The sequence below is a fragment of the Suncus etruscus genome, chromosome 15 (assembly GCF_024139225.1).
Source record: "Suncus etruscus isolate mSunEtr1 chromosome 15, mSunEtr1.pri.cur, whole genome shotgun sequence".
Classification (NCBI taxonomy): domain Eukaryota; kingdom Metazoa; phylum Chordata; class Mammalia; order Eulipotyphla; family Soricidae; genus Suncus; species Suncus etruscus.
In genome coordinates this window covers 73,676,664-73,692,531 of record NC_064862.1, presented here as the reverse complement: position 1 = coordinate 73,692,531, position 15,868 = coordinate 73,676,664, and the positions used below count along the sequence as shown (strand labels likewise).

General features: G+C 52.0%; 1 protein-coding gene and 1 pseudogene across 1 annotated transcript in view; one reads left to right on the top strand and one right to left on the bottom strand.

The window, feature by feature from the left end:
- The window catches only part of SRRM3 (serine/arginine repetitive matrix 3), a 51,474-nt gene that overhangs the window by 23,848 nt on the left and 11,758 nt on the right, over positions 1-15,868 (bottom strand). Inside the window, exons 2-3 of the mRNA XM_049787899.1 lie at positions 6,831-7,103; positions 480-581 (exon numbers count right to left, since the gene is read on the bottom strand). Coding sequence (XP_049643856.1) covers positions 480-581; positions 6,831-7,063 — 335 coding nt within the window. The 5' untranslated portion in view covers positions 7,064-7,103. The remainder of the gene's footprint in view (positions 1-479; positions 582-6,830; positions 7,104-15,868) is intronic.
- LOC126031520 (uncharacterized) lies at positions 9,830-9,927 on the top strand (annotated as a pseudogene).

The window sequence follows — 15,868 nt, the reverse complement described above, 5'->3', positions numbered from 1 at the left end:
TCATTCATTCATCCATCAGATGAAGGTTCAGAAAAACTTTGGAGCATAGACTCTAGGCTCTCCCAGGTGAATTCCGGCTGACTGAGTGTCTCAGGGGAGAACATGAGAGAATGTTGGGGTACCACATTCTGGGAAAAGCACAGGAGTGTGGGAGAGGGCAGAAACTGTGGGTTGAGTCACAGGAAAAAACACAGAGCAGCAACTTGGAAGCTAAAAGGGGTTCCTGAAGTGGGGGACACTCAGGGGCACATGCCCGGAAGAGCCAGGTCTACAGCCAAGCAGACACGAGGACGTGGGAGGGTCATAGCTTTTGAAAGCCACAGCTTTTGGGGTCACAATTGGGGTATGTAATAGGGGATGATCAGAGCCCGAGGGCCCCCACTATGTGTTTTGAGCCAGGTGGGATCTTCCCATAAATGGAATGTGCCCTCGTCTCCCCCATACCCAGGCCCACAGCACCCCTTTGCCCCCAGACTCACATGTGGCCCCCAGGCCGGTCGTCCCGACTGAGCATCCCCTCCTTCTCCATCAGCATATGTCGGAAGGTCCCCACCTTCTGCCGAGTTTCCTCCTCAGAGTACCTGTAAGCAGGGGACAAGGTTCTTGGCTCTGGCTCTCCCCCAGCTAGTACCCTGAGTTATTTACTAAGTGCAATGACCTTGCCTTTGGTCCCAGTAGGGAGCAAGGGGCTGGAGCTGGCAAAGTTCAAGGTTCCTCTGTTTTATACCCAGCCAGCCAGCTAGATGTGCACCCAAAGGAGAGTGGTTCCCAGTGGGAGAGCAGCCCCCCAAAGGTGGTCCCTTTTTCTCTTTGCTCTTCTCCTCCTACTCCAGGCAGCCCTCCCTCCCTCCTTCCCACAGGCTAACTACTATCACTAGGAGGTATTTCCTGGAGGAGCTGTAGGTCTCAAGGACACCTGATCCTCCCACAGACTGGGGGTGGAGGGGTCTTCAAATTACCCCCTGTCACAAGATCAAGGCCAAGGAAATCTAGGCACAGAGGAGACATGGCCTTTTACTATAAACTCTTTTTCTTTGTGTATGTGTGTGTTTGTTGTTGTTATTTTTTTTATTGGGAGGGTCACACCTGGTGGTGCTCAGGGGTTATTCCTGGCTCTGTGCTCAGAAATCCCTCCTGGCAGGTTTGAGGGACCATATGGTATGCCAGAATTGAACCTGAGTTCATCCTGGGTCTGCCATGTGCAAGGCAAACCGCCCTACCTCTGTGCTATCTCTCCGGCCTCTAAACTCTTTTTCTTGCATGTGTGCACAAGTGTGTGTGTGTGTGTGTGTGTGTGTGTGTGCGCGTGTGTGTGTGTGTGTGTGTGTGACACTCAGTGGTACTCAGGGCTTGCTCTTCGATCAGGGATCACTCCTGGCAATGTTCAGGGCATCATACATGGTGTCAGGATCCAATTCTAGGTTGACAGTGCTTGAGGCAGGCGCCCTCCGGTGGTTCTGCTCTTTCTGTGCCTCTGGAAAATTATTTTCAAAAGCAAAGGAGCACATCCAAGTGAACTTGAGGGTTTGGCCCGAGGTGATGAGTGTGGCTGAGCCCCAGGGCGCAGAGACGGCTGGGGAGGGGTCCCCTGAGCCCCAACCCCCGGGTCAGGTGCCAAAACTTCTGTTTCCACAGCAACCTGCGCTCCCTGGAGAACCTCAGGTGGTTCTTGCACTGGCCATTACAGGAACTCTCCTGGGGCAAGGACTGGGGGTTCCCTGATGGCAGTGGGGAAATCTGATGGGCCCCTGAAGAGCAGGACCACATGTGTGTGGGTGTGTGGGCAGTGCAGACCCCGTGGTCACCACCCCTCTTACCCCTTTCTCGCCCCTGGCTGGCTGTGGACAGCAGGGTTTGGAGGCTGCATTTGTTTGAGTTTGTTTTTAAATTAAATTATTTTATTATTTATTTATGCTTTGGTTCAGAGTCCATCCCACTCCCCACCCAGCAATGCTCAGGGCCTCCTGTGTGGAGCTGCGGATGGAACTGAGGTTGGCCCCGTGCCAAGCCCTTCGAGGTCTCTTGGGCCCCCGTTACCTTCATTCTGGAAGGGGGGCTCTGAGGGGGCATGAGGGGGTAGGCCCTGCCTGCTTGGCATCACTGGCTCTGCTAGGAGATGGGGACTCAACCCCCTACTCTCCGGAAGGAAAGGATTTTGTGTACATTACATACCAGCCCACAGGATCTACCACCACCATAAGGGAAGGCCTGGACAGAAGAATTGCTCCTTGTGGGACCTCCTGGAAGCCCTCTGGGCTTGGGTTGCCTCATTCTGCTGGCCCCACCTAGACTCAGGTTTCCTTCCAAGAGCTCAAATTGGATCTTGGGACTGGAGCAGTAGTACTACGGGGAGGGAGTTTTTCCTTGTACTAGCTGACCTGCGGTTCCATCCTCGGTGTCCCCTGAACACCACCAGGAATAATCCCTGAGTGCACAGCCAGGAGTAACCCCTGTGCATCATCCTGTGTGGCCCCCAAACAAACAAGCAGAATCAAATTGGCTCTTGGCCCTGTGGGGGTGAGTTTGTCTGGAAGATGAGGAATCAGAAGAGGGGGGGTGAGTCCTGGCGTGGGGTCTGTGAGGTGGTTGGAGGTTGGGAGTTGAGGGGAGACCCAGCAGGCAGCCCCTCCACGCAGCATGAGCTGGAGGAGGTATCCTGGAAGGGGAAGGCGCCTCCCAGTGCTGCATCAATAGAGCGGGAATTAGCATCATCCATCACCAGCAGGAGAGCAATTGTGACCAAGAAACGCACACGTTCCGGGACTTGCAGGAATATTTGTCAAATGCCTGAGTACCTGGTAAATAAACTTGAATGGAGCCGCGTTTCAGAAATGGATATTAATGATCTAGATGGAGAACACCAGAGCTCCCCCCACCGTACCTCTGGCCCATCAGAAGATGGGGTTGAGTTGTGGGTGGAAGGACTGGTGTGTCTGAGGTCACAGAAGGGCTGGAAGCCTGGATTGGTGTTTCAGGGGGCTGTGTCCCCACAATACATCATTGAGAGAGGGAAATCTAGGGGTGACCTGATCTGTCAGGTTTGGGGGGAAGGGGCTAAGTAAAGTGAGTGAAGGGGGACTCCACTGAAACTGAGGGATGCTCAGGAACTGCTTCCTGGAGGTGCCAACCTGACAAAGTGTATAGTGAGGGGTGGTGGGGGTAAGGCCGGGGGACAGGGATGGGAATGGTGGGGTTGGGGCTGGGGGGGGCTCGAGATTCCCGGAAATGATGATAAGAAGAAAGCACTTTCCCAGAACAATACTCTGTCTTGGCTCCATCTGGCCCCAGCCTGTCGCCTGCCTACATTCCCTGCACTCTAAGGATGTGCAGGTTTAATTAAAGTCCTGGGGTGCTCTCAGCAAAAGGAACATTCCCTCTCTTTGTCTCCTCTTTTTGCCTGGGGTCTCATTTCTCAACCCCTGAAGTTCGAAGATTCTCTTTGCTAGCTGGAAGCTCCTTTCTTCTGTCTGCTGGAGGCTGCAGCCCCTAGCCACCTTCTCCACTGGGACCCTGTCACTCACTGAGGGTGGGGGGTGTCCCTAGGCCTTTGCACACCTTCCTTTCCATGGGTGGCCCTGCCTAGTAGCCAGTCAGGGAGCCTGCTTCAGTCTCACTCTCAGATGACCTGACTGCAAGGTTTTCTGAGCAAGCCCCATGGATGGGCAGGTGGGGAGTAGGTCTTGGCTGCCACTGGGGAGCCTGGAAAGTTGAGGTGTGCAGAGGCACAGAGTGGATGATTTGCTATCCACAGGCTCAAGCCCCATGTGGCTCCAGCTCAGAGTAAGTCTTGGCACCCACACTTGTCATGAAGAACAGGGATAGTGCAGGTGTTGCTTTGCATCCAGCCAACCTTGGTTCCATACCTGGCACCATATATTGTCCCCCAAGGTCCATCAGGATTGACCCCTGAGCAAAAGCAAAACCCTAAAGCACCACCAGATGTGGCCCCCCTCCAAAGACAAATATGAAAAGAAAAACAGGAGCAGGAGAGATAGCACAGCAGGGAGGGTGTTTGCCTTGCATGCATGAGGCAGACCTGGTTTTAATTCCCAGTATCCAATAGTGTCCCCCAACAGGGCCGGGGCGATGGCACAGTGGTAGGGCATTTGCCTTGCACATGGCTGATCTAGGATGGACCTTGATTCGATCCCCCAGCGTCCTGAGCAAAAAATAATTTACTGAATTCTGACTGTATTCAGGGCCAGAATGGTGGCGCGAGAGGTAGGGCATTTGCCTTGCACGTGCTAACCTAGAACGGACCGTGGTTTGATCCCCTGATGTTCCAAATGGTTCACCAAGCCAGGAGTGATTTCTGAGTGCATAGCCAGGAGTAACCCCTGAGCATCAATGGGTGTGACCCAAACCCCCCCCCCAAAAATGTCCCCCAAACCTGCCAGGAATGACTTCTGAGCACAAGAATAACTTCTTTTTTTCTTTCTTTTCTTTTTTGAGTCACACCCGTCAGCGCTCAGAGGTTACTCCTGGCTCTACGCTGAGAAATGGCTCCAGGCAGGCTCAGGGGACCATATGGGATGCCGAGATTAAAACCACTGTCCGTCCTGGATCCGCTGCATGCAAGGCAAATGCCTTAATTTTGTGCTATCTCTCTGGCCCCATGGGTCCTCTCCTTAGAACTGTTAGAAAAACCATTAGAAAGTAAACTTATTTATTTCATTAAGAAGAAAGTCTCTTTAGGGACTGGAGCGATAGATAGCACAGTGAGGAAGACATTTGGCTTGCATGTGGTCGAACTAGGTTTGATCCCTAGCATCCAATAGGGCTCCATCCCCAGCCTGCCAGGAGTGATTTCTGAGTGCAGAGCCAGGACTAACCTATGAACACTGCTGGGTGTAGCCCAAAATCGAACAAACAAAAAAGCCAGTCCTCTCTCTGGATCTCTCTTCCCTGCAGTCAGTCCTTCTGGTTGCTTTGTTTTGTTTGGTTTGGTTTGGTTTGGTCACACCCGGCGGTGCTCAGGGGTCACTCCTAGCTGTCTGCTCAGAAATAGCTCATGGCAGGCACGGGGGACCATATGGGACACCGGGATTCGAACCAACCACCATTGGGATCGGCTGCTTGCAAGGCAAACGCCGATGTGCTATCTCTCTGGGCCCGGAGTCCTTCTGGTTGCAACCAAGATGTAGTTCTGATCTGCTTTGTGGTGGACTCAATGTTCAGCCTCATGCCCATAGAAATAGGGAGAGCGGGCCCGGAGAGATAGCACAGCGGCGTTTGCCTTGCAAACAGCCGATCCAGGACCAAAGGTGGTTGATTCGAATCCCAGTGTCCCATATGGTCCCCCCTGCCTGCCAGGAGCTATTTCTGAGCAGACAGCCAGGAGTAACCCCTGAGCACCGCCGGGTGTGACCCAAAAACAAAAAAAAAAAAACAAGAAAACAAACAAAAAAAAAAAGAAATAGGTAGAGCGTGTGGTACAGAGGCTCCTGTCTGGCTCTGGGGCCCACTTGTGCCCACTTGCATGTCTCTGTTTAGCATGTAACTGTGGGGTCCTTGAGCTAAACCTCAGGAAGTGCTTTCTGTTTTGGGGCAGCATTGCTTGGTTGAAGATAAGATCGTCCCATTTCACTGAAAGGAAAACTGAGGTGTTGAGTTATCATACGTGACTTTCTCTCCCTTCATTTTTGTTTGTTTGCATCTCTCTCTTTTTTTGGTCATACTTGGCAGTGCTCAGGGGTCATTCCTGGCTCTGCACTCAGGAATTACTCTTACCAATGCCTGGGAAATCATAGGAGATGCAACCGAATGTGAGTCAGCCATATGCAAAGCAAGAGTTTTAACAATTATACTAGCTTCCTGGTGTGTGTGTGTGTGTGTGTGTGTGTGCGTGTGTGTGTGTGTGTGTGTGTGTGTGTGTGTGTGGTTTGTTTTGGACCACACCTATCTGTACTCAGGGTTTATACTTGACTCTGCACTCAGGGATCATTGCACAGGGGAACATATTGAGTGCCAAGGATTGAATTTAAGACAAGCACCCTATCCGTTGTACTATCTCTCTGGCCCCTGGACTGGATGTTTCTAGAAGGTCTCCTTGATTGTGTGAATCTGATCCGTGTTCAGAGCCTATTAAAGAGCATGTGTTGGAAGACAGGACATTGACAGAACAACAACAAAAAAGAGCAAAAGTTCAGTTGGGTTTGAAGGGTTCCATTCCTACAGGTTAAGATTGAACTCTCTGGGGCCAGATAGCACAGAGGGTAGGGTGTTTTGCCTTGCACGCGGCTGACCTGGGTTTGATTCCCAGCATTCCCAGCATCCCTGAGCCTGCCAGCAGTAATTTTTTTGTTTTTGGTTTTTGGGTCCCACCCGGCAGCGCTCAGGGGTTTCCTCCTGGCTCTATGCTCAGAAATCGCTCCTCGCAGGCTTGGGAGACCGTACAGGATGCAGGGATTCGAACCAATGACCTGCATGCAAGGCAAACACCCTACGTCCATGCTATCTCTCCGGGCCCCGCCAGCAGTAATTTCTGAGTGCAGAGCCAGGAGCAATCCCTGAGCATTGCTGGGTGAGGCTCCTACAACCCCCCCCCCTCAAAAAAAAAAAAAGACAGAACTTCTCACCTAATTAGAACACAATTCTGGAAGGGATCATCCCTATGCACCAAAATCATATGGCACTGACTGCCCCTAACATAACCCTACCACTAGCCAAAGCTCCGCCCATCCTAAACCACGCCCACAATATGGGCGTGACCAAAAAGAATCCTGCCCCGCCCGAGCCACTTTATTCAACGGAGCCCCGCCCACAACACAAACCACGCCCTGACCACGCCCACCCAACAGAGCCCCGCCCACTGCGACCCCGCTCCTCACCCCTGCTCCTCCATCATCTCCTGCAGCTCCATGCACTTGAGCTCCACGCGCCGCTTGCGCTCGTGGTCCAGGATTTCGCGGTGCGCGCGCTTCACCAGGCCCGGCTCCGCGGCGCGCATCTCCTCCTCCGCGCGTGGCCAGGCCCCCGAGGAGACGCCCGGCTGCGGGAAGCCGTTCTCGGCGTCGGGCGGGGATGGCATGCTGGGGGCGCCGTTGTTCACGGTGGAGGACATGGCAGCTGGCGCGGGACTCAGTCGCTGGCCTCCGCTGTCCCTGCAGGAAAGGCGCAAACACCGGGGAGGCGAGAGGGTCAGTCCCCGGCCACCTGCTATAGCTCCTCTCTCCTCTCTCTCCTCTCCGGGCTTAATCCTGCAGATTTAAAGGCCCTCTCCCGACTCTAATCCTCTTCCCCCACATGGCTTGGCAAGAGGGGAGACCACAGGATGGCACCTTCGGGTCACACCTCAGGGCCTGAGCTGGGGGATTAAGACTCTGGGGTTCCCCTTCTGAAAGATGCCCAGGGCACGAGAGGGGCCCTGAGAGAATCTCCAGGCCTTCCTCTGCAGAACTGACCCTGCCTGCGTCTGGCTGGCAGCTGCTTGCAAAGCTTAGGAGACAATTGGGGGGCGGGGGAGGAATTGCCTAGAAAAATGTGGTCATTTTTTTAAATTTGGGCTCCCTTTAAGCCTCCTTCTCCCTCTCAAACCCCCAGACTCTGGGCAGCTCTGTCTGTGCTCAGGGGTCTGTCCAGGGAGGGAGGGGGCAGCTCCGTTTGGATCTGGAGTGGTCTAGCGTTCTCAAAGCCAAAGTCCTGGGGATAAGCCCGAGGGAGTTGACATGGTCCAGGGCAGTGTCCCCTCCTCTGCCAGAAACAGCTACTCAGGATAAGGCCAAAGTGATGCTAACAGGAGCTTTCCCCCACCACGGAGCCCAGCAGGTGGGCTGGGGTGAGAGTCAGCAGGGCATGGAGAGCCCGAGTACACACACACACACACACACACACACACACACACACACACACACACTTGCAGCAATCACACCCACCAGAATAAAGCATGTGCAGACACGTGTCTGGACACACGTGTACCCCCCAGAGAAGAGCACGTGTGCGCACACACACACACATACAGACACACCCCAAGGACCTTCTCTTGGAGGGGAGGCACCTCCTGAGCTATTTCCATTTCCTTTCTCCCAGGCTCTGCTGGTTGCTAGGCAACAGGAAGGCTCCTTCCCCAGGAGGGGGGTATGAAGGATGGGGAGGGACTGGGCATGTCTGGACGTCCTGGTGAGACCTTCCAGGCAACAAGCACCCCCCCCACCCCCCCACCCCGCCTGGGAGTTATGGGTTGCAGGGGTGCTCAGTGCTACAGAAATAGAAGGCAGGGAAAGAGAGAAGGGTTGCTGAGGATACTGGAGCAGACAGAGTGATTGTCTGTCTGACCCTCCTGCTAAGGCCCAGGAAGAGCCACTCCTGGGCCTGCAGACCAAGCAGGACTTTCTGCCTCTCTCTCACCTGCCCAGCCAGCTTCTCCCTGCACCCCAACTCCTTCAAGGCTTCCCCACTCACAACCTATCCAAGCTCTGGAGTTCTGCTCCCTGCTCTGGCCGTGGTGTATGGCTTGTGCAGGACCCCTTCATTTCTGGGGCTCTTGAGCAGGCATTGCAGCACCCATCCTCAGGAGAGTTGCCTTCTTGCTCCCAAGTTGCTGTCACTAACTCCATCTGGACTCTCAGCGATAGGCCTCAGTGCTGCTTTCTGCAGCCTCCTCAGAAGCGAGTCAGACTGTGTCCACTCCACAACCACTAAGGGATTATAGGGGGCTGGCCCTACCTTTGCAGAGCCCACCCCTGCCTTTCTCTACTCTTCTCCTCTTGTCCTCAGTCACTCGTAGGTGGAGAGATGTCCAGATGCATCCCTGCTTGCCTTGTTCCCTCGGGCTCCCAGAGGCCTGGTGGTTTGGCTCTTGACCCCCAGAAAAGTGCTCCTAGCAGAGGAGATCCCCGCCCCTTCTCCCCTTATGTGTTTCTGGTTTTATTTTATGACTCAGCCTGCTTCCAGCTCAGTGCTTGGGGAACTGTGCACTGCCAGGGATTGAACCTGGACTTCCTGGGCTCCAGATTCTCTTGTTTTTCCAGGACACAAGATTGTCTCAATTTTCTTTTGCAACTTCATCTCCTGCTTGTACCTCCTTTTTTGGCTTACGAACATCCCTGGCCTTGGACATTTATTCCTGCATCACTCAGTGCCCTGTGACCTCTCTTTTATTACTCTTCTGTGTTGACTCTCTGCTTCCCTTTACTCTTTTCCACCTAGGAGAATGTTCATCTCCTCCTTCAAGCCTCTGTCCAATGTCATCTACTCCATGAAGTCTTCCTTCCTACCAAGGGATACATCATGGTCTCTGGTCCTCCCCACTTCAGCCGCTGGACTGCAGAAGGCTGTTGGCATCTGACCCCCCCATTCTAGATTCTAATCTATGATACCTACTCCCCAGAGCCTCAGACTGTGGGGAGCTGCCTTGTCTTCTCTGATGCAGATTCCCTGCCCCCACCATCTTCAGCCAAGCCTAGAATCTGGCTCAGCATCTCTGGATTCAGATTTGAAGTAGGGGCTGATTGGACACCCTCCACTCTACAGATACACAGGGAAGTCTTGCTTAGCTACTAAGGCCTCTCAGGAGCCATCAAGAAAGAAGAAGGCAGGGCCGGAGAGATAACATGGAGGTAAAGCGTTTGCCTTGCATGCAGAAGGAAGATGGTTTGAATCCTGGCATCCCATATGGTCCCCCGAGTCTGCCAGGAGCGATTTATGAGCATAGAGCCAGGAGGAACCCCTGAGCGCTGCCGGTGTGACCAAAAAAAAAAAAAAAAGGAAGAGGTGCATGAAGATGCCAAGGGGAGATGGCATTGTGCCAGCATCCCCGGAAGAGAGGGAGGGGGAAACTGAGGCAGACTGTTCAAGGGATGACTGTGAACTGCTAGAGAAGAGGCAGACTAAGACTATACTTTCAGGGATCATTTCTATAGTATGAGAAGAGGCATATGAGAAGACTCCCCCCCCCCCCAAGAATGAGTAGTTATTGAATTGTGGGGGCCTGGTGCAACCTTCAGGAGTCCTTGATGCCTGTGCCATTCATTTCTGGAGCAAGCCTTGGGGCTTGAGAGTGAGACATGAAGCAGATACTAGAGCTGTGGTTGTGCATGGCCTGACCTTGGTCCAAGACCCTATCACTTTCCCAGTGTCTCCCTGGGGAAGGCAAGCCTGAAAGTCGGGACTGCACGGGGTACAAGACAGTCATGTCCAGAGGTGCCGGGATGGAATTCGGGCCTCTCGCAAGCAAAGTATCTCTGGGCCCCCAGAGCCACTACACAGAATGTGTTTAGAGCAGCCCAGAATCTCTAGTCTACCCAAGTCGGACTCCACACACTTTGCTGCAGGGAATTTTGATGCTCTGTTAATGAGCTTCCTCCAAGAATCTCCGGAACTCAGAATCTAAAAAGATGCAACAGATGGACAAGCTGGAAGGACTCTAAGGAGGTAAAAAGGTAGCTGGAGGAGACAGGATGAGAGTTTAGTGGGGAGGGCTCTGGCTTTGCATGAGTTTGATCTGGTTTTCTTCCCTTGGTACCTCATAGGGTCCTCTCAAGCCCCATTAGGAGTAATCTCTCTCTTTTGGAGGGCTTGGGGCTACACTTGGTGGTGCTCAGGAGTTAGTCTTGGATCTGTGCTCAGGAGTTAGTCTTGCATCTGGCAATGCTGGGGCACCATGTGGGATGCTGGGATTGAACTTGGGTCAGCTGTGTGTAAGGTGAATGCCCTCCCTGCTGTGCTATTGTTCCAGGAGCAATTTCTAAGTGCAGAGCCAGGACTAAACCCTGAGTCTGTCAGATGTGTGGCCCTCTCAAAATAAAAGGGGCTGGAGTGATAGCACAGTGGTAAGGCACTTGTACACAGCTGACCCGGAACAGACCTGGATTCAATCCCCAGCAACCTATATGGTACCTCGAGCCTGCCAGGAGTGATTTCTGAGTGCAAAGCCAGTAGTAACTTCTGAGTGCTGCCAGGTGTGGCCCAAAAGCAAAACAAAAAAGAAGGGGGTTGGGTTGGAGTGATAATACCTTGGGGAAGGCATTTAGCATGCATGCAGCAGACCAGGGTTGGATCCCAGGTACCTCATATGGTCTTCTGAGCACTAACAGCAATGATCTGAGCACAGAGCCCTGAACACCAAACATCTCCCCCCAAACCAAAAAAAATGTCTCTCCCCCAAAACAAAAAAGGTAGAGAGACAGGTCAATGGGCTGAAGTGCAGTTTTGCATTTTGGAGGCTAAGTTGGGGCTATGCATAGTCCCCCCAGCTCCACCAGAAGTACCCCCTTAGCACTGAACTCTCACTATCAAGTCTCTTCCCAAGAGAAAAGAAACAGGTAGTGTTTGATGCTCCATCTCCAAGGTGGACACCAAACTAACATTTGGGAATGAAGTGGGAGAATATAATTTAGAAGAGATATAGTACGTGGATATAGTGTGTGTGTGTGTGTGAGTGTGTGTGTGTGTGTGTGTGTGTGTGTGTCTAAGGATCACAGATTCCGAAAGAGCCAGCATACGGTGTGATGGCCCCTAATGCGTGTTATTAGCAACAATAGAAGGTGGAGAATGTGAAGGTGCTAAGAAGACAGGAGTCAGATCCCCAATTTCAAATCAGGGAGGATTCAGGGGATTTAAGCCAAAGCTGGCGGGATCAGTTGGAGACTTGTTAGAAGCAGGTAGGGTTAGCAGATTTGGCAAATAAAAAAAGACAAGATGCACAGCTCAATTAAATTTGAATTTTATGAATTTTATATTTGGGACATATGCTCAAAAATTCATTGTTTATCAAAAATTAAATTTAACTGGGTTAAATAGATTTTCCTCTCTTTCTTTTTTTTAATTTTGGAAATACCCAGTGATGCTCAGGGTTTACTCCTGACTGTGCTCAGAAGTCACTCCTAGTGGTATTCAAGGAATCATATGGAAAGGCAGGGATCGAACCCAGGTCGACCGTGTGCAAGGCAAGCACTTTTCTTGCCATACTATCTCTGCAACCCCTTGAAGTGTATTTTGGAAATTCATTCTCCATCCTGGAGATTGGCCCATTTTTCAACCTAAGATGTGTATTCTCAGCTTTTTTCTGTGCCAAAGAAACCCGTGTTTTCTCTTGAACACATTTATCTCTCTTTCTCTTCCTCCAAATTTCTCTAAATAAAATTTTTTTGTTTTTGTTTTTTTATGGGTCTCACCCAGCAGTGCTCAGGGGTTACTCCTGGCTCCATGCTCAGAAATTGCTCCTGGCAAGCACGGAGGACCATTTGGGACGCCGGGATTCGAACCGATGACCTTCTGCATGAAAGGCAAACGCCTTACCTCCATGTTATCTCTCCGGCCCCTAAATAATTTTTTTTTTTTTTTTTGGTTTTTGGGCCACACCCAGTGTTGCTCAGGGGTTACTTCTGGCTGTCTGCTAAGAAATAGCTCCTGGCAGGCACAGGGGACCATATGGGACACCAGGATTCAAACCAACCACCTTTGGTCCTGGATCGGCTACTTGCAAGGCAAACACCGCTGTGCTATCTCTCCAGGCCCCTAAATAATTTTTTTTTTTTTTTTGGTTTTTGGGCCACACCCGTTGACGCTCAGGGGTTACTCCTGGCTATGCGCTCAGAAGTCACTCCTGGCTTGGGGGACCATATGGGACGCCGGGGGATCGAACCACGGTCCGTCCAAGGCTAGCGCAGGCAAGGCAGGCACCTTACCTTTAGTGCCACCGCCCGGCCCCTAAATAAATTTCTTAAGATAAAACTTTTTTAAAAATTGGAAGTGAGGGGCCGGAGAGATAGGACAGCAGGCAGGGTTCTTGTCTTGCACTTAGCTGACCCTAAATTCAATCCCCCTGGTATCCCAGATGGTCCTCCTAGCCCACCATAGGTGATCCCTGAGCACAGAGCCAGGAGTAAGCCCTGATTAGCTTATCAGGTGTGGTCTCCCCACAGAATATTGTATTTTGTGTGGCCAGAGATATACCTTACCAGGGCTCAAGTCAATTGCTTTGCATGGGATGGACTATTACTTTAATCCCTGGCACCACATAGGATGCCTCATGTGGCTCCAAGAGTGATCCCTGAGCACAGAACCAGGAGTAAGCCTTGAGCACTGCCTGGTGTAGCCAAAAACAAAACAAAAGTTGTATTTTGTTTGTCAGCACTGCCTGGGACCTACTCCAGACCTACCTAATCAAGATGTCTAGGGATGAAAGTGTTAATATAACCCAAGTGAGGCTGGTTGAAGTCTCTCTGGCCCAGAACAAAGGCCAGCAGGCTTCTTTCCCACTCACAACACCTTCTGGTCCTAGAAAGTTTCACATGGCCAGGGTATAGTTATCTACACAATAGGATCCAATTAACATTCATTAAAAACAAATCATGAATTTATTTTGAAACCTTTTTTTTTTTTTTTTTTTGGTTTTTGGGTCACACCTAGCAGCACTTGGGATTCCTCCTGACTCCATGCTCAGAAATCACTCCTGGCAGGTTTGGGGAACCATATGGGATGCTGGGATTCGAACCACTGTCTGTCCTGAATTAGCTGCATGCAAGGCAAATGCCCTACTGCTGTGCTATCTCTCTGGTCCCTGAAATTATGTTTGATAAGTTGTTACTCCACATGGAATTAGAACCTGACAGTGCTTGAGGGACCCTCTGGGGTGCTGTAAATCGAGTAGAAAGCGAAGCAAGTGCCTTAACCCTAATACTGTCTCCCCTGCCCCCTTATAAACTTCTAGGATCATCCAAGATAAATGAAGACCCTTCTTAGCCTTTTATTTTTAAGCTCCCCCCAGCATGGAACAACCAGAATCTGCTTCCTAACAGGCTTATCATTAAAAGGATGGCGGGTTCCTCCAGCCCTTGAGTGGCCTGGATGCCTCAAATCAATGCCTGAAATCAGCACTTTAGAGGCTAAGGTCTGGTGGAGTCTGACTTGGGAACCCAGACGGAAACATAGTCAGGTCATAGTCAGGAGGCGGATAGCAGGGCAGGAGCTGTGCATCATGGGAGGAGCTGGCCCAGAGCTACATGCCCCCATCCCCAGCTGGTCTCTTCGCTCACTACACCCACCTCTGCCTGGAGCACCACAGACAGAGCCCAGGGCACCAGCCCTGAAAAGTCATGATGAACAGATCTGAAGATGAGAGGCTGCAAATTTAGGGGAGACCTTCTGGCGGAGAATTGTCCCCAGGGTGGCCCAAGTTCCCCGGAGGAACATATTTTGGAATTGTCAGAAATGTGACAGGACTGACCAGGTTGGGAGCATGAGTATGGGGCCTCCAAAACAATTCCAGCTCCCAGGAAGCCCAACCAGCAGAGAATCTAGCATGCTCCCACTCCAGCTCCTGATCAGGAGCCTGGCGGGCCCATGACACCCATGTGGTGCATATAGGCCTAGGATTGATCAGATGGGACTGGGTAGCAAAGGGCATAAGAAAGGCCCCTCAGCTTCAGGCCAGGCCACCCACACCTCAGGTACTCAGTGAATCTAGATGGTAGAGGCAGGTAGAATAAGCCTGGGTCCCTCTGAGGTGGCAGGACAAGCACAGGATGGTGCTGGGAGGGCAGAGGCAGCAGCTGAGCTGGAATACAGTGTGAAGGAGCAAAGCTTGGAGGTCTTCCTGGAGAAGACAGCCTCTCTTTCTCAGCCCAGCGGGAATGATTCAGAAAACCAAGTAGTGCCAGGTAGAGAGGAAAGAAGGGCAGGGAGGTGGGGCCGGAGTGGTGTCACAGCAGTAGGGCGTTTGCCTTGCATGAGGCTGACCTAGGAGAGACCGCAGTTTGATCCTCCAGCATCCCATATGTTCCCCCAAGCCAGGAACAATTTCTGAGTGCATAGCCAGGAGTAACCCCCTGAACATCACTGGGTGTGGCCCAAAAACCAAAAAACCAACCAAGGAAATAAAAAACCTCCCCCGGGCCCGGAGAGATAGCACAACGGTGTTTGCCTTGCAAGCAGCCAATCCAGGACCAAAGGTGGTTGGTTCGAATCCCGGTGTCCCATATGGTCCCCTGTGCCTGCCAGGAGCTACTTCTGAGCAGACAGCCAGGAGTAACCCCTGAGCACCAATGGGTGTGGCCCAAAAACCAAAAACAAAAAAAAAAACCTCCTCCCAAAAAACCCCAGAAGGTTTGGGGGGGGGGGAGAAAGCTGGTAAGGTAAGTGCTGCTGGGAGAGCAGCACTCTGGAGTACTGTGGGCCCAGAGATATGAGGGTTCAGCCCTGAGGATGTAGTGGAATTAGTGGCTAGCACTAGAGAGCAGTGAGGACCTTGAGGTTCAAACCCAGGGCACACACCTGCAGGTCACCCCTCTTACTATAGGGGGGTACCCTGACTCTGAGGCCAGGCAGTCTGCAGTGCTTAGCACAGACACCTACAGACAGGCCTGCAAGGGGGGCCAGACCCTGATGTACTTCAGGTGGGTCCTGTATGCCTGGAGCCACAAGCCCTGATTTCATGCACCTCCAACATGGAGGAAGGAACAGGCATGTCAGGGCCCATGAAGGGTGTTTTCCCTTGCCATGTGTGACTGAGCACCTGGTGGGAGTGACAGACACAGACCCACTTCTCCTAGTGAGCCAGGGAGAGAGAGAGAGAGGAGGGGCCGAAAAATACTGAAGGGTAAGGGCTTCTCTGCATGCCTCACCAAATCAGGTCCATGAACACTGTCAGGAGTAAGCCCTGAGCATAGAATCAGAAGTAAATCCTGAGCACAGTCAGGAGTAAGCCTTCAGCACAGAATCAAGAATAAGCCCTGAGCACTAGCAGATGTGGTCCAAAAAAAACAAAAAACAGAAAGATCCAAGAGGAGGAGCCTCAGAGATAGCCACAGTGGGGAGGGCGCTTGCCTTGCACAGAGCCAACCCTGGTTTAATCCTCGGCATCCCATAAGGTCTTCCTAGCACCGCCACGAGTAATTCTTCAGCACAGAGCCAAGAGTCAGTCCTGAGA